The following is an 18,841-nucleotide window of genomic DNA, read 5'->3' as shown; positions in this document are numbered from 1 at the left end:
TTCTTAAGCAATAGGAAAAAATAACATTTTGAGTTATGCTAAACTAGAGCTAGTTTATAATTGAAAGCAGGGTTGCACTAATACCAGTACTGGAGCCAATACTAAGCATTTGCACAAGTACTTACTCGTGCAAATACTCTGATACCTGAAACCGATACCTTTGCGTTGCGATTTAAGCCCATACAAAATGGATGGACTCAAATTGCACTGCAAAGAATCGCATGTGATTTGAACAGGAAGGCAGTCTGATTCCTGTCCAAATCATATGCGGTTTCCTCCACCATTCCTGTGTGAACCCAGGCTTGTCATAGTGACCTCAGTCTGCATTCACACAGGAGCGGTGGTGGAAACCACATGCGATTCGCACAGGAATCTCACCGCATTCCTGTTCAAATAGCATGCAATTCTTTGCAATGCGATTTGAGCCCATACATTTTGTATGGGCTCAAATCACACCACAAAGGTATCAGTACTCGGTATCGGCGAGTACTTGACCGAAAATATCGCTACTCGTACTCGCTAGTAAAAAGAAACGTATTAGTGCAACCCTAATTCAAAGTGGCGGGATCATACTGCAATAAACCTGATGAAATGAAAAGCATCACTAGAGGGGTCACCAGGAGGAGGAGGTCCTGATTCCCCTATATAGATCTTTAGTTAGACCTCATTTGGAATACTGTGTCCAATTCTGGAGACCTTACTTACAAAAAGTGGGAGGAAAGTTTAAAATCTTAAAAGTATAATTTTACTGATGCAGTAGTTGATACTTGGAATCGACTTCCAGCAGAGTTGGTGAGTCAGTCAACAGTAAGGCCCCTTTCACACATGCGGACAGTATGTCCGTATTTCATCCATCCGTTTTCGGATGAAATACGGACATACATGCATCCCTATGGGATAGCGGGTGTCAGCGGATGTACATCCGCAAACACCCGATGTTGTCCGGCTCCGCTCTCGTCCGATTCTGCGGACGGAAGAAAATCCTATTTTTCTATCCGTCTGCAGAGCGGATCGGATGAACACCGACAGACGGTCCGTGTTCCTCCGATCCCCCATAGGGGAGAGCGGAGATCTGACAGGGCGGTCCCTGCACAGTGTGCGGGTCCCGCCCTGTCATCTGCCTGCTCAGCTGGGGAAAGCGGAGCGATCCCCGCTGAGCAGCGGATAAACACGGGGCGGATCAACACGGATCCGTCCCGTGTGAAAGGGGCCTAAGTGAATTAAACCATGCTTGGGACAAACATAGACCAAAAAAGTTCACAAAAAACAACGTATACATATAAAAAAGAATGGAGCAGACTCGATGGACCACATGGTCTTTTTGATGCCATCACTCTTCTAGGTTTCTATTCACTAATCATTCACTTAAATCCCCAGTATTTCACTGAATAGATTAAGCAGAACTACAGACAAGCTTCTAAATATGGGATGCATAGTTTTACATGCTAAAACAGATTTAATTCTGTTGTCATGATTTTGCTCTTCTGCCACACAGCATGGGTGGGACAGTGAAACCACAATTTTAGTACAGCTTTCTGTGACACCTGCCGGCTTATTAGACTAAATATTAGTATTGTCTTACTGCTGAGAGCCTCCCTCCTGGAGTGAACTGCCTAAAAACCTCCCCTTGCAGTTTTCAGTTCCTGAAAGCATGTTAGCTTGACCGCATTGCTGCACTCTATATGATTGCCTCAAAGGTTAGAGCCTCCCACTCTCAGGGCTTATTCACATTTTGTTCTTTTTTATGCAGCAAAACTCCTGCAGGTTCATATCTATGTGCTGCAGTTTATTGGGAAAGGGAAACTCAGCATTGATTCACAACTATGCATGTGCATTACCACTCAATGCTGCATTACATACGGAACAGTGTGAATTCACTTTAGTCTTACATGTAATGCATCCTGCTTTAATATATATATATATATATATATATATATATATATATATATATATATATATATATATATATATATATATATATATATATATATATATATATATATATAACCTAAAAACAAAAATCGAAAATATTGCAAACATACCAGTCCTTAGATTTGACGGCAGTATTGGTTTTCTTTTTTGGCCAAGTACAGAAAAATATCTCTTGATTTTGCCAGAATTCCAGTGTCCTTGTCAACTGAACTGAAATAGCAATATTATCAGCTTTACTCAGTTATCCTACAGAAAACTTCCCCTGTGTTGTGGGCATGAGGAAGACAGAAGATGTTGGTGGTCTAAATCAATGGGATACAGTACAGTGAAGGAGTCTGAAGAAAGAAAACTAAGGCAGTCACTATATCTAAGCACTGGATATCTGCAATACATTAAAATTGCAGTATGTTTTTGGGTTTAGATATGCTTTAACCTCTAGGGGTTGCCTTCACAGGTGTCAATACATGTTCATTGGTTAAGGTTGGGTACAATGTACAGAGTAAATCCAAAGGAGAGATAATCACAATGTCTTGAAGGGGTAGGGACAGATTTTTACATATACAGCATATTTACAGTGCCTTGTGAAAGTATTGCCCCTCTTAATTCCTTTTCCTGTTTTGTTGCATTACAAAATTGAAATTTAAAGGATAAGTTCACCTTTGGAAAAAAAAATTTGTAGGTAAAAAAAATGTGCATTTATTATTGTTTTTACTTGGAGCCTGGAAAGCATTGCACTTGCGATCAGTAGATCACGGGTGCCATGCAGGACTCCTACAGAGTTCTCAACGTATCTGTCTGTTTGTACCTCATACGGGCAGGTAGACATACACTGACAGGAAGAATGAATGAACTACCAGAGCGCTCAACAGCAACATGGTAGTTAATTGAGAACTACAAAGGCAGTCGGGACTTGTAGTTTTTCATTCACAGAGGACTGTGAATGAATGACGTGGCCAGGCAGGCGGAGCCTTGCTGACCACGTTATTTTCAAACATTGACAGCGGGAAAAATGGCTGCAAAGCAACGAAATTTAATTTTAAAGGAGAGGGGGGGTGATTATTTTCTATACCCACTGTTTGCAGTGCTTTACATACTGTATGTAACAATTCATTTTTAAAATGCTGTATATATAGGAAGATTTCTCATAATGACAAACACAGCTAAAAATGTATTGTACAGGGGGGCACCAGGGCACATTACTGGGGGTCAGAAGAGCAAACTACAGGCCTTACTAGACCTTCCAAGTTGTATTTATTTACAGGGAACTGTGAATGAATAATGTGGTGTGTGGGCGGAGTCCCACACCACCGTTCGTTTTTAAAAAAAAAAATTTTAACCACTTAACCTCCAGAAGATTTACCCCCCCCCTTCATGACCAGGCCATTTTTTATGATACGGCATTACATTACTTTAACTGACAATCACACGGTCGTTCGATTCCGTACCCAAATAAAATGTATGTCCTTTTTTTCCCATCAATTTAGGCCAATATGTATTCTGCTACATATTTTTGGTAAAAAAAAAAAAAAAAACAATAAGCGTATATTGATTGGTTTGCACAAAAGTTATAATGTCTACAAATTATAGGATATATTTATGGAATTTTTATTTATTTTAATTTTTTCAACTACTAATGGAGGGGATCAGCAACTTATAGCAGGACTTCGATTTTGTGGCGGACAAATCAGACACTAACTGACACTTTTGACATCTTTTGGGGACCAGTGACACGAATACAGTGATCAGTGCTAAAAAATTATGCACTGTCACTGTACTAATGACATAGACTGGGAAGGGGTTAACCTCAGGGGCGATCAAAGGGTTAACTGTGTGCCTAGCCAGTGCTTGTGTACTGTGTGGGAGGTGCTTTTACTAGGGAAAGGCATTGATCCATGTTCCTTTGCAGGAACACAGGATCAATGCCTTCCTTACTGACAGAATGGCGATCTGCCTTGTTTAAATAGACCGCCATTCTGGCTCTCTGCCTAATGATCGGTGGGTGCCGGCAGACATTGAGTCTGCGGTACCCGCAGATCAGCTCCTGCTGTGTATAACCACAGCAGGAGTGGGTCGACAGTGGCACGCATTCGGAAGTGCAGGATCATGTACCAGGTACGCAATATATTATATGTATATGTAGTGAGTGTACAGCTTGTATAACAGTGTAAATTTGCCTTTCCCTCAAAATAACTAAACACACAGCCATTAATGTCTAAACTGCTGGCAACAAAAGTGAGGTGGGAATCAGAGGGAGATGCTTCAGGAGCTGGATCATGCTATATGTTCCACCCTAAATACAGATGGAGCATGTTCCAAAATGAAAACGTATTCTTTAAAAAAATGGAAGGTGTACAATCACTTTAATAAAAGCTGCAGATTTCAAAAGATTAAACAACCTTTGAAACCACAACGTTTTCAAGCTTTATGAAATTTTAGTAAATCTGCGTAGATCTAATTTAAATCTATTCATGTAATTGTTGTGCTTACCATTGCATTGTAACCTACCGCTGTATTTTGTGTGGAGATCGGACTTATAGATATTTTATTGATCAACAGGTTTACCCATTTGATGCTAAAACCTGAATAATAAACAAGATAAATGTACAACAGATATATTAGAACATAAGAAATTGTGCATAATACACCTATTGCAAACAAGTGTAACTTCTTCAGAACTTTTTTTTCTAGTAAATCAGTATGTTTATATATACTATGTTCTTTTCTCCTTTCTAGGAGTGGTAAATAGATGTGTATATAGCACATCAAAGGCTGCTGTAATTGGTCTAACTAAATCAGTTGCTGCGGATTTCATTGAGCAAGGCATAAGGTGTAACTGTATATGCCCAGGTATGTAATACATTCGTACAATTCTGGAAATAAAGTGGTTGTACAGGTCATTTTTATTCTTAAAATAAAAAACAAAACAAAACGTTATACGTCCCTGCTGTATTGCCTAGAGCAGCCCCGAATATCCTTTAGTGGATGAAAACATAATTTCATTTAAGTAAAGGGATGTATGCACTATTATAGTTTTTTTAGGTGTGAATGGACTATTACTGGGCATCTAACTGGATACTAGACATTAGCTAGCTTAGATGCAGCCTCCAACTCCTTTTTTATTATGACCGCGCAGGTCAGAAACAATGTGAATAGAATATACAATGCTTAGTTATATGCATGGCGATTGTTTTGTTTTAATGCTTTTTAATACATCAGTGTGGAAAGAGCTTGTTCACTGCAGTCAAGGCGGTTGAGCCACGTTTTTTCTGCCCTTTGATCACCCACCTAAACAAAGACATGCAGCTGATCAGGGCTGTACATGTGCCACAGCCGCAATGCTTTGCTTCCCAGCCTTGGCAAAAGTAAAACACCCTGTCACATTCAGTGGACAGTACTGCCACCGAACGCAACTCATTAAAGTTAATGGGGCCATCCCACAACCTCCCTGGAACCGTGTGCGGTTCGACCTTCGGAATTAAAACAGGCAGTGAAGAGGCAACATATTGCCTCCCAGCTGCCTGTCAACCACACTCTGACCTCAGATTGTTTTTCGGAGAGGTGGCAATGGCTACTGCACATAATAAGCCCAGTGGATCAATATTTAAATGTAAAGTTGTATAAGTTGGGGCAATGTCCTTTATATGTTAAGACTCCAATAATTACCCTTCTACTGTAAAATGCCAAATTATATTTCATTTGAACAGCACTTTAATTTCAATTCTTATCTGTAATATTCCTTCATGGCAATGTCCTTGTCTAATTACCAGACTTCATGTACAAGCCTATTGGTTGGTGCCAGTGTGGCTCCTATATTTGTTATAGTTTGTTTTGCACTATTCTAGTTATCTGGTTGGGTGGGCGGGTGTAGTCCTCCTCGACCTCTCTGCCGGGCCTACGATGGTGGCCTGATTCAAGGCCCATCTTAGAACATGGTCAAACATATCCTATTCTAAGGGACTCTTCATAGCTGACCACCTTGGTGTAGTTTCTCATACCTTCTGATGGACTTTGCATGGGACACTGGCTAAACAATCCTTCCATCATTTATTTATACTGATGTTAATCTATGATGACAGTTCCTTTATTGTACTTGATTTCGCTATTCTACAATGTTTTCGTTGTTACTTGATATCTTAATAAAAAGACTGAAACAGAAAATGACCAGACTTCTCTCCAAAAGACTATCCAATTTGTGCTTTTGTGTTCTTGTGTGATAAATCTCCAGAGAGGAGATTTCCACCTCAGTCTAATTCAATGTATAGCACTGACAACTGCAGCAATGTAGCTTGTAAAAGGAGATGTAGAGTTCTATGAGCACCAACACTAGATATCTAATACCAGATTTTCAGTGGGCTACCAAGGTGATTCTGTAGCTACCTCTCATCTTCTGTGTTGGGACTACCAGAAATACCTGCGTCTCATGTATTCTTTCTAGTAAACCCATTGAAAATAACAAGTGCTGAATGTAGGGTAGAAAGAATTATTGTGTCTTGGTCCACCAGTTTATACTATTTATCTGTTTAGGAACCGTGGACACCCCATCTTTAAGAGAACGAATCGAAGCCAGGCCAGACCCTGAACAGGTAAGTAGGCAGCACCATATCCATATAACTGATTTATATATTATAACAAATTGGTGCTTATATGTTGTGTTTTGTCTATGGTTGGAATAGGCTTTGAAGGACTTTCTGGCAAGACAGAAGACTGGCAGAATGTGCACTGCTGAAGAAGTAGCACATCTTTGTGTGTATTTGGCCTCTGATGAAGTAAGTTATGTGTCCACATCTGTTTTAATTTTACACCAGGGGTTCAGGTTGTACCAATGGCTAAATGGGGCAAAAATAATGATTTACATAACTGCCTACTTACCCATAAGCAGAGGCCAACCGCCATGTTTTTGGATTTTGTGCTAGAATTAGGGACATATAAATACCTTTTGTTATAAGAAGTCAGTACTGTATCTCACATTTGGAGGTAGGCTTTTTATCCCCATTTGTACCACCTCACTGTGATACAAATGGTTGGACTTGTTGCCCTGGACTCACAAGCCTTACACCAAAGAGCCAGTAAGGCCATAAGTTGCACTTATGAGGGCAACAAAGCCTGAGACAACTGTATGCTAGTTGGTATTATTGGCTCTTTAAAATTAAAAAAAAAAAAAAGTAGTTCTTGATGCACTGATGATTAAAAGGTGTAAAAAAGGAATTTTTGCATTATTTGCATGACTCCGCTCACTTGCCTATAAGCAGAGACTGAGCACCTTGTTTTAGAATTTTGCGCTAAAAGTAAGGATGGATAAATGCCTTCTGCTATAGGAAGGCAATGCTGTATGCCACATTTTTTAAGATGTTTATTCAAGGCTTTCAAGTAATAAAAGTACAAAACAAGCCATCATGGACATAAAAGGTTTGAAGGCATTAAGAGTTGGCTATGGAGAGCCCAATATAGTAGACAAGTGTCAATAATTTGCATTCTATCGATAAGAAAATATAGAAGTACCAGTAACCATGGGCATTAGCTGCCGTATATCACAATTTTACAAGACAATATGCAAGTTTTAAAATAAATAACTGTCTTGGGTTCACTGACTCCTGTGAGAAAAACCTGCTTCCTTTTAGAAGTCCCAGACAGAGAAGTAAGCAATACTCCTGACCTGTTTATGGAAACAGTGAAGAAATTTGATTCTGTGCATATTTTCCTTTGTGACTGGTTGTTTCTGCTTTTTTTTTTTTTTTTTTTTTTCGTGTGCCTACCCTGTAAATTTTAAAACAACCCAGTAAAAAATAATCTAAATCCGGGGTTGGCAACCCGTCGATTGCGGGCTACCTGTCAACCGCGGGTAGGTAGACCGGGAACGGGCCTGCACTGCCAACCCCGCTAGTGCTAGTGCCGGTACTTCTCTTTCCGCCCTCAGCATTCTCTGCCGCGCCTTCGGTTCTTCTCTCTACCTCCCCTCCAGCCTCCTTCGGTGCTGTGAACAGGTGAGAGCGAGAGAGGAGCTGACCAAGTTAACTTTTCAAGTTAACCCGCAGGTGATTGGTTGCTAGGTCCTAAGCAACTAATCACCAGCATGTTAATATTAAGTGTCACTCTGCCAGCTCCTCCCCCGCCCCCTGTACAGAACTGTGCTGCTTCTCAGTCTCCTGTGTGCTATGGGAGGGAGAGGACACTGTTGTGTGTGTTTGTGTGTGTTGTAGGGGGGAGGGTGATGTGAAGGGGGCAGTGGACACTGCTATGGGCAGGGTCACCCCCATAGCAGTGTCCTCTACCACACTTTACACACCCCCCCCCCCCCAAATCTCTGCACTCTGAGTAGAACGCACTCCTGATCCCTGCACTCCTTTTGTAATACTTTTTTTTTTGTCCACTGCGTTTGGGATCTATTTTGGGGTTAACAATGTATCATCACCCACAGTAGATCACAAAGGCAGTGCGTTTTGAACACAATGCAGGAAACGCACATGGAACATGCCTTTCTGGCATCGCAGTCTGGTGTTAACCGGCCCTAACATCAGGACACTGTGCCTGGTGATCTTTAACTCCACCAATGTTTACGTAGATCTCCATCTCTCTAAGGTTGCCTACCCCTGATCTAAAGGCTCTGTTGTCCAGTAATGACAATTGTCTATTGTCAAATAACATTTCCAAAGATGAACAGGAACCCATTGCAGGAACAAGGGCTGAAACCACTAATCAAGATAATTGATTATAATCAATAATAAAAATAGTTGTCAATTTTCATGATCAATCAGTTGGTCAGCAGATTGGTTTCCTTTCATATAGAATGCATTATTTGTATACATGTCAGTATGAACAGTGTACTGAACTGTTTGTGTGCAGCACTGCTATGTATACTGACATGTATAAATGGTGTACTAAGCTGTATGTGTGATGCACTGTGTATACATGTCAGTATACACAGTGCAGCTGACATACAGCTCAGTACACTTTTCAAACGTCGGTATACACATATGTGTATATACACATTTGATGCAAAGCTGCATCAGATTTTGCACTCTCCAGTTTTAGTAAATCTACCAAGTACCTGTGGGATATCCAGCACAAGCTCTGACACCCTCCATGATGTGGAAGACAGCCGTGGTTAACATGTATCAAAGTGTGATGTGTTCATTTTTCTGGTGAGTGAGAACCCCTAAGGGGAGTGTGACACACGGCTTGCGGATTCTGGTGTGAGGCGCACAACTTTTATACCAAATTAGGACCACCATCTGTGTCTTCCTGGACGTTTATCACCATCTGTCATTCTTCAATTTTCTCATGTGTCATTACCTTATGAAAGCTGGTCATAATAAGCAATGGCAGTAGTGCCGCTTTAGTAATTAGAGGTACCTTTTGGGGTACCTGTGGACATTTTACTATATTGTATGGATTATTTTTAGATCCTGGTCTCAACTGTTCAATCTATTTTTAGATCCTGGTCTCAACTGTTCAATTTATTTTTTGATCCTGGATCTATTTTTAGATCTTGGTCTAAACAGTTCAATCTATTTTTAGATCTTGATCTCAACTGTTCAATCAATTTTTTATCTGATTAACCAAAACAATAATCGGCCAACTAATTGATTATGAAAATAATCGTTAGTTTCAGCCCTAGTCTCAACTGTTCAACCTATTTTAGATCCTGTCCTCAAGAGTTTGATCTATTTTTAGATCCTAGATCTATTTTTAGATCCTATTCTCAACAATTCAATCTATTTTTAGATGCTGGATCTATTTTTAGATCTTGGTCTAAACACTCTGATCTATTTTTAGATCCTGTTCTCCACTGTTTGATCTATTTTTAGATCTTGAGCTCAACTGTTTAATCCATTTTTAGATCCTGGATTTATATTTAGATCCTGGTCTCAGCTGTTTAACCTATTTTTAGATCCTGGATCTGTTTTTAGAACCTGGTCTCAACTATTCTATTTGTTCACAAGTTCTCAGGCACTTACTGACATGTATGAACAGTGTACTGAGCTGTATGTGTACTGCACTGTATTTCCTGATAGGTACGCAAATAATGCATTCTGTATGCAGGCCAACTAATTGGCTGACCAACTAATCGATAAGGAAAATAGTTGATATAATCCATTATTTGGATTAGTTTCAGCCCTACAGTGCAGCTTGCTATGGGGGCACTCTGAAGGCTGGAAAAGAGGAGGATCTGGATCTGGGCTGCTCTGTGCAAAACTATTGCACAGAGCAGATAGGTATAATATGTTGTTTGAAAAAAATATTCAAACATTTACAATCACTTTTAAGGGTTCTGTGTAGCAAAGATCACCATCTGAACCCAGAGAAGCTGAAGGCTTATACATTTACCAGTATAATGCATTATATTTAAAAATGCTACTGCTATAACCCCTTAGCGCCGACCATACGCACATATGCGGCGTAGGCTTTAAGGGGTTATACCGGGATGATGCAGCTGTAGGCATCACCCCGCTACCGTTTTCTAGAGCGGGTGGTCGGCTCTTTAGGGATAACAACCGATGCAGCTAAAAGCCCTGTCCCGTTCCCCCACACCACTCCCTTCCGCCGATCTTACCGGGCCTCTGGTCCCACCGGGAGACCCGATCCATGATCCGCCACTACTGCTGGCTAGAGTGAAACTGGGACAAAGCCGGAAATGGCTTTGTTGCACTCTTCTATGTGAAAATACGGAAGCGACGTCATGGCGTCGCTTCCGGTTTACTCGACTGTCAATGGCGCCGATTTTAAAAAAAAGTCAGAATTGCTGTTTTTGGCGATCTGAATACTTTGAAGTGCAAAGGAGGGATTTGGGCCCGATCCCTCCATAAAGCGTACCTGTGACGACCTATTACTGTCACAAGGGATGTTTACATTCCTAGTGACAGCAATAAAAGTGATCAGAATTTTTTTTTTTTTTTTTTTATAATGTGACAATGTAAAAAAATTTAAATAAAATAAATAAGAAAAAAAAAATTTTTTAAAGCGCCCCCGTCACCACGAGCTCGCGCAGCAAAGAAACCGCATACGTAAGCCATTGCCGTATATGTAAACGCTCAAATCACACAAGTGAGGTATCGCCACGATCGTTGGAGCGAGAGCAATAATTCAAGCACTGGACCTACTCTGTAACTTTAACCTGGTAACCATTATGTTTTTTTAGAACGTCGCCTATGGAGATTTTTAGGTACTGTAGTTTGTCGCCATTCCAAGAATGTGCGCAATTTCAAAGCATGACATGTTGGGTATCTATTTACTCGGCGTAACGACATCATCTTTCACATTATACAAAAAAATTGGGTTAACTTTTACTGTTTAGTTTTTTTTTAATTCATGAAAGTGTCTTTTTACCAAAAAATTGCGTTTGAAAGACCGCTGCGCAAATACCGTGTGACATAAAATATTGCAATGATCACCATTTTATTCTCTAGGGTCTCTGCTAAAAATATATATACAGTCCCTGACAAAAGTCTTGTCGCTTCTCTATTTTGTAGAAACTCCTGCTATTAACCTGACTTTTAATTAATCAATTGGTATTAGAAATAGCTCATATGAAAAGCTAAAGGCCTCCCAAATGATGTTTAATGCACTGAAATAAATTAGTTTCACTGTAAAAAGATTTATCATTTAATCAAGACAGACAGGTGAAATTTTGGCAAGACAAAAGTTTTGGCGCTTATACAGAAATTGAACAACTTTACTGAAAATCCAAAAATATGTCAGCAAATTAAGTAGTGGTGCTGTGAGATCCAAATGTAAATATCTTGTATGACTTCCATGAGCTTGAAGGACAGCATCCATGCGGTTTGGCAAGGATTCATACAATTTATTGATGAAGTCATCAGGAATAGCAAAGAAAACAGTCTTGCATGCCTCCCAGAGTTCATCAATATTCTTTGGTTTTGTCTTCCATGCTTTATCTTTCATCCTACACCACATATGCTCAATGATGTTCATGTCTGGTGACTGGGCTGGTCAATCCTGGAGCATCTTGATCTTCTTTGCCTTAAGGAACTTTGATGTGGAGATGGAAGTATGCGATGGAGCACCATCCTGCTGCAAAATTTGGCCTTTTTTATGGTTGGGAATATAAGAGGTAGTTAAGATTTCTTGGTATTTTAGACTATTGATGTTGCCTTCCACCCTGCAGATCCCTCGCACACCCCCATACTGGATGTAACCCCAGACCATGATTTTGCCTCCACCAAACTTCACTGTTTTCTGGGTAAATCTCGGCTCCATGTGGATTCCAGTAGGTCTCCTGCAATATTTGCCGTGACTGTGGTGTAATTCAACAGAAGATTCATCTGAAAAATCCACCTTCTGCCACTTTTCCAGAGTCCATCCTTTTAGCAGGCTGTGGCCCTTGGAAAATGCCACAAGGTTTTTCAACTGTGTTTTGTTTAGTGCTGGCTTATGGGCACTGATTCGACCATAGAGGCCATTTCGAGACAGAATCCGACAAACTGTTCTGGTTGACACAGGGACTTCAGGTGACCAGGTCTCGTGGAGCTCTGCTGCAGTGGAAAATGGGCTGGCCTTGGATTTTCGAGCCAACAAACGGTCCTCTCGAGCAGTTGTCTTGCGGGGTCGGCCTGACCTGGCCTTGTCCAAAATGTCTCCAGTTTCTTCAAATCTTTTTTTTTATCCTCTGAACTTGACGCTGAGACACATTGAAGGTGTCCGCCACATCAGCAGTGGATCTGGTCTTCAGCCTCTTGATAATCAACACTTTAGTCTCCGGGTGAATCTTAGGCATGTTTGCAGAGGTCTAGTTGCAGTTGAGAAGGTCTAGTGTACTGGTGTTCTTTTTATACACATCTGAGACCTAATTGATCTATTATTAGCCACAGATGAAGCTCATATAACAAGGCAACAACACTTAGACCCCATTCACACAGGGGCAACACGACTTGCCGGTCGCCTCAGCGAGGCGACCTGCAAACGAATGGCCGGGCGACTTGCAAAACGACTTCTGCATAGAAGTCTATGCAAGTCGCCCCAAGTCGCCCCCGAAGTCGTACAGGAACCTTTTTCTAAGTCGGAGCGACTTGCGTCGCTCCCCTTAGAACGGCTCCATAGTACAGAACGGGAGGCGACTTGTCAGGCGACTAGGTCGCCTGACAAGTCGTCCCTGTGTGAATGGGGTCTTATGTCTTAGCAAAAATTGAATCAATGGGCTTTACCAAGCTGTGAATATTAGAATACTTTTTGTCAGATTCATTTTGCACTGAAACATTATTATAAAAGCTGTTGTGATTAAAATGACCCATTTCTTGTAACAAAATCTTGATTAGAAATATATTTTAGCGGCACTTCAGGTCAATTTGTACACAAGCGACAAGACTTTTGTCAGGGACTGTATATATTATACAGTATCTCACAAAAGTGAGTACACCCCTCACATTTTGATAAATTCTTTATTCTATCTTTTCATGTGACAACACTGAAGAAATAACACTTTGCTACAATGTAAAGTAGTGAGTGTACAGCTTGTTCAACAGTGTAAATTTGCTGCCCCCTCAAAATAACTCAACACACAGCCATTAATGTTTAAACCACTGGCAACAAAAGTGAGTACACCCCTAAGTGAAAATGTCCAAATTGGGCCCAAAGTGTCAATATTTTGTGTGGCCACCATTATTTTCCTGCACTGCCTTAACCCTCTTGGGCATGGAGTTCACCAGAGCTTCACAGGTTGCCACTGGAGTCCTCTTCCACTCCTCCATGACGACATCACTGAGCTTGTGGATGTTAGAGACCTTGCGCTCCTCCACCTTCCGTTTGAGGATGCCCCACAGATGCTCAATAGGGTTTAGGTCTGGAGACATGCTTGGCCAGTCCATCACCTTTACCCTCAGCTTCTTTATTAAGGCAGTGGTAATCTTGGAGGTGTGTTTGGGGTCATTATTATGTTGGAATACTGCCCTTCTGCCTAGTCTCCAAAGGGAGGGGACCATGCTCTGCTTCAGTATGTCACAGTACATGTGGGTATTCATGGTTCCCTCAATGAACTGTAGTTTCCCAGTGCCGGCAGCACTCATGCAGCCCGCCCCAGACCATGACACTCCCACCGCCATGCTTGACTGTAGGCAAGACACACTTGTCTTTGTACTCCTCACCTGGTTGCCGCCACACACGCTTGACACCATCTGAACCTAATAAGTTTATCTTGGTCTCAACCTTCAACCTGCAGCAATGCTGGCAGCACTCATACATCTATTTCCCAAAGACAACCTCTGGATATGAGGCTGAACATGTGCACTCAACTTCTTTGGTCGACCATGGCGAGGCCTGTTCTGAGTGGAACCTGTCCTGTTAAACAGCTGTATGGTCTTGGCCACCATGCTGCAGCTCAGTTTCAGGGTCTTGGCAATCTTATGATAGCCTAGGCCATCTTTATGTAGAGCAACAATTCTTTTTTTCAGATCCTCAGAGAGTTCTTTGCCATGAAGTGCCATGTTGAACTTCCAGTGACCAATATGGGAGAGTGAGAGCGATAACACCAAATTTAACACACCTGCTCCCCATTTACACCTGAGACCTTGTAACACTAATGAGTCACAGGTCATTGGGGAGGGAAAATAGCTAATTTGGCCCAATTTGGACATTTTCACTCAGGGGTGTACTCACTTTTGTTGCTAGTGGTTTAAACATTAATGGCTGTGTGTTGAGTTATTTTGAGGGGACAGCAAATTTACACTGTTATACAAGCTGTACACTCACTACTTTACATTGTAGCAATGTGTCATTTCTTCAGTGTTGTCACATGAAAATATAATAAAATATTTCCAAACATGTGAGGGGTGTACTCACTTCTGTGAGATACTGTGTGTGTGTGTGTGTGTGTGTGTGTGTGTGTGTGTGTGTATGTATGTATGTGTGTGTATAATGTTTGGGGGTTCTAAGTAATTTTCTAGCAAAAATACGGATTTTAACTTGTAAGTAACAAATGTCAGAAATAGGCGTAGACATGAAAGGGTTAATATAAAATGATTTATACCTGACTCCCAGTTAAAATACCCACTGTGGTTCTACCTCCCGACCGCTGTGTCTTGTAATGAACGACCACAGTAAGCAGCGGGGGCAAGCTATTTGACATGCCTGGAAGTGTTGGATAGCAGTAGCACCAGATGCTCTGCAAGAGAGTGAAGAATTCATTTTTCTCAACATATTGACAGGGTCGCTTAAATCTCACAAATAAACTCCTGTAGCTATACCCGTCTCTTTCTTTAATAGATTAGATAGCATAATCATCTCCTTCATATGGAAGGGAGCGTTGCCTAGGATAGCGAAAACGACACTGCAACTACTAGTTACACTGGGTGGCCTGGCTCTGCCATGTTTCATAAAATATTACTGGGCGGCGGTTCTGGTTACCGTTAGGTGGTGGCTGGCCGAGACACTGGCCAATCCCGCGTCTACACTAGAGGCAGCGCTGCTGGGTTCCTACACAGAACTGAGAAATCTAATTCACTGAGGCCCTAAATCCAACCCGCAGGTGACTTCACCCATGTGGGCAACACTTAAGGTATGGGACACGGTCAGCTTAAAGATTAGGAAACCAAACACATGGTCCCCTACAACTCCCCGCACCCTATGTCCCGTCCCCCCACCCCGTGTCGTCGCCCCCCCCTGGACTTTAAAGTGGGGTTCCACCCAAAAAACAAAAATACCTGGAAAAAATCTAAAACAAAAAAACATTTGGATATTTTTTTTTTTTCACTTACCTCTAAATGCCTGTTGCTAGGTGGTCCCTCGTAGTCTGCCTGTTCCTTTGCCTGGGCTGGTGACATCACTTCCCCCCAGGCACAGGAAGGGCTCCGCTCTGCTCCCTCCCTCCTGTCAATCATCTGGGACCCATTACAGGTCCCAGGTGATTGAGCGGCCAATCACGGCGCGCGGCGCCGCTCGCGCATGCACAGTGGGTGCCAGGCTGTGAAGCCACAGCCCGGCGCCCACAGTTGAAATGCCGACGAGCGGAGGGGGGGGACGAGCGGGGCCTCGATCCCCCGCATCGCTGGACCCAGGGACAGGTGAGTGTCCAATTAAAAGTCAGCAGCTGCAGTATTTGTAGCTGCTGACTTTTAATTTTTTTTTTTTTTTTGACGGCCCCCTGGGTGGAACTCCTCTTTAACTGCTACTTTTTACTAATCTAGTTATTAACTGCAATCCAACTGACTGTTGCAGGTATTAAGTTAATAGCTTGTATTACTGTTAAGTGATTATGTCTGAATTTACTTATACCGTGATTTATTTTCTGCTGTCTGTTAAAATTAAATAAACTTTATGTTAAAAAAAAATCTCACAAATAAAACATTTCTAACAATTCGTCAAAAAAAATCTCCTGCCATAGGAGAAAATAGCAATTAAATATGTAGGCTATTTTTTCAGTCTTTGAGATTTAAGTAAATGTTCCTGTAGCCCTAGTCTTAGACAAAGACCCCTTAAGAACACATTAACAGATAGATAATAGTAATTCCATGTAGATTGGGTCTTCACCTGTAATAAGCTGCAATTCAACAGCACCACAAAAAACTCACATAAACCAGTAATCTAAAGATCTGCACACACTACTATACCTCCATTCCAGAACTGTAAACTGAAATGGGTTTTCCAGGATAAAGAAAAAAAACATTAGATCTCTGCTTCATGCGGTAAACTGGTCAAAAAGAAATACCGGGTTTACCATTTCTGGCCTTCAAACAGTGTGAGTTGCTTTGCTGTTTTGCCCTCTGGCTTCAGTAGTTTCTGAGTCACAGACCCAAAACAAGAGAGCAGATCAGGAAATCAGAGCCAGAAATCCTCATCTGCCAATTTGTTCCAGGTCCCTGAGTCAAAGCCAACTAGCAATTTCAAAAGGAGAGGTCAGCAATCGCCGCCTTCTTTTTTTCTGTTATGATAGGTTTACTCTAATTTAGGGTGACGTAATGCAGGGAGGGGAGGGGGGCATTTTATTTCTGTACGTTTAGGTTTTATCTACAGTTACTCTTTAGGCAAAATGTATTGTGCCCCTGACCGCTCCACCAGTGACATTATGCAACAAGGACCAAAGGAGTATTTGCCGTGGAAAATCTTTTTGAAAGTCTGTTTACTGCATTATATTGTTTGGTACTGGTTTAAATGTTTTTGTTTATAAGCTTCTTTCTTTTATAGGCTGCCTATGTGACTGGCAATGTACATATTATTGATGGTGGATGGAGTCTCTAAATTTGGATTTCCAATGTCGCAGCCTTACAAACGCACATCAAGCGAAAGAGAAGATGATACAACTTTTATTAAATTTTAACTAAAGTTCTGTAACTTAAATCAAAGCACAATAATTTATTTTCTTATAGATCATTTTCCACGTGTTAAGATGCAGCCATTTAGTAAAGCAAGAAAAGCAGATGTTCAAACGCTTCTCTTTCTTACACACTGCATAACAGCACGCTGTCAATTATTTGGATATAAATTCGTAACATTTGATAAACCTTGTGTTTGTAAAGCCTTTCCTTTGTTTGTTTTTTTTAAATTTACTTTTAGATATCCTTTAACATAAAAAAAAAAAAAAAAACATGTCATACTTACCTCCTCTGTGCAGTGGGTTTTGCACAGAGTGGCCCTGATCCTCCTCTTCTGGGGTCCCTCAACAGTGCTCCTGGCTCCTGCTCTTCTAAAGTGCCCCGTCAGAGAAGCGCTTTCCCACGGGGGGCAACTGTGCGGGTGCTCTCATGTGTCCTGCTGCTGAGTCTATTGACACTGACGGCAGGACTCGGCCCCGCCCCCGGCTCCCACGTGATTGGATTTGATTGACCACAGCGGGAACCAATGGCTGCGCTGCTATCAATTCAGTCAGCACACCTAACACTGGCTGGAGCTGATGTGCTCATTCCCATTGCGGGAAAGGGAGGGTTCAGGTAAGTAAAACGGGGGGGAGGGCTGTTACACTAAAGGAGGTTTTACAACCCCTTTAAGATAAAGAGGTTTAGGCTTCATGCACACTGGACGTTTTTACAGCTGCTGTTTTTGGCTTCAGGTGGTTTTTTTTTTTCTGCAGCCAGTAAATGCCCCAGCATGTTATCCTATGTGTCCATGCACACATAGGCTGTTATCAGCATTTTTGGCAGGGGCATTTTCTGGCTGGAAAAAAACCCAGAACTAGTGGGTTTTAAGGAGTTTTTCAGCTGTAAAAACGCTCTAACTCTGATAAAAGCTTTAAAACGCTAAAAAAACGGCTATTCAGCATTTTTAAACCATAAGCTTTTGTTGGAGTACAGTTTTGCTAAAAAGACGCTACTACAAAAACGTTGCAAAACTCATTCTACAGCTATTGCTACTGGTGTTTTTATAACGTCCAGTGTGTATGAGGCCTTATTGCTCAGACTTGCCCCTTACCTTCTCTTCTGGAAGTCTCCCGCCAGCGCTGTCTGCTCCTCCTCTCTTGTTTGTGCCCCCATAGCAAGCTCTGTGCTATAGGGGCGAATGTGCAGGTGTGCACCTGAGCTGGGCTGTTCGTATCTATAGACACACATAGCACAGCTCATCCACGCCCCCTGCTTCCTCCTCAGAAGATCTGACTGACAGGAGCAGAAGCCAATAGCTTCTGACAATTAGAGAAGGTGACACTATCAAGCAGGGGCCTAGACAAGACCAGATTAAAACCCCTTTTAATAAAAACTTGGTAGGAGTTTTGATTCTTCCCTACTCTAAAACTTAAAAAAAAAGACTTTGGACATTGTTTAGTTATGTTTATTTATTGCATGCATAGAAAAATGAACTGAGTTTTCAACAGACACATTTTAGGATTGTAACTGGAGAATGAGCAAGAAGCAATGTTTGTGCCACATGGACCTATTACATCACCTTCCATGAAAGAAAAACAGGAATGTTTGTGGATATTAACATGCTTGTGGAATTACCTGCTTTATGTAAAAACTCTAAATGATGCCCCTTT

At 41.5% G+C, this 18,841-nt stretch overlaps 1 protein-coding gene across 4 annotated transcripts in view; it reads left to right on the top strand.

The window, feature by feature from the left end:
- BDH2 (3-hydroxybutyrate dehydrogenase 2) overlaps nucleotides 1-17,395 on the top strand; it is a 61,670-nt gene extending 44,275 nt beyond the window's left edge. For all 4 annotated transcript variants that reach the window (XM_073601757.1, XM_073601733.1, XM_073601742.1 and 1 more), the window contains 4 exons: nucleotides 4,666-4,779; nucleotides 6,457-6,515; nucleotides 6,606-6,698; nucleotides 17,062-17,395. In XM_073601757.1, coding sequence (XP_073457858.1) covers nucleotides 4,666-4,779; nucleotides 6,457-6,515; nucleotides 6,606-6,698; nucleotides 17,062-17,115 — 320 coding nt within the window. In that variant the 3' untranslated portion in view covers nucleotides 17,116-17,395. The remainder of the gene's footprint in view (nucleotides 1-4,665; nucleotides 4,780-6,456; nucleotides 6,516-6,605; nucleotides 6,699-17,061) is intronic.
- Nucleotides 17,396-18,841: the final 1,446 nt, after the last annotated feature.

This window comes from Aquarana catesbeiana, linkage group LG01 (genome assembly GCF_042186555.1).
Source record: "Aquarana catesbeiana isolate 2022-GZ linkage group LG01, ASM4218655v1, whole genome shotgun sequence".
Lineage (NCBI taxonomy): Eukaryota > Metazoa > Chordata > Amphibia > Anura > Ranidae > Aquarana > Aquarana catesbeiana.
Note: the sequence above shows the minus strand (reverse complement) of the source record. Positions and strands in the feature narration are given on the sequence as shown.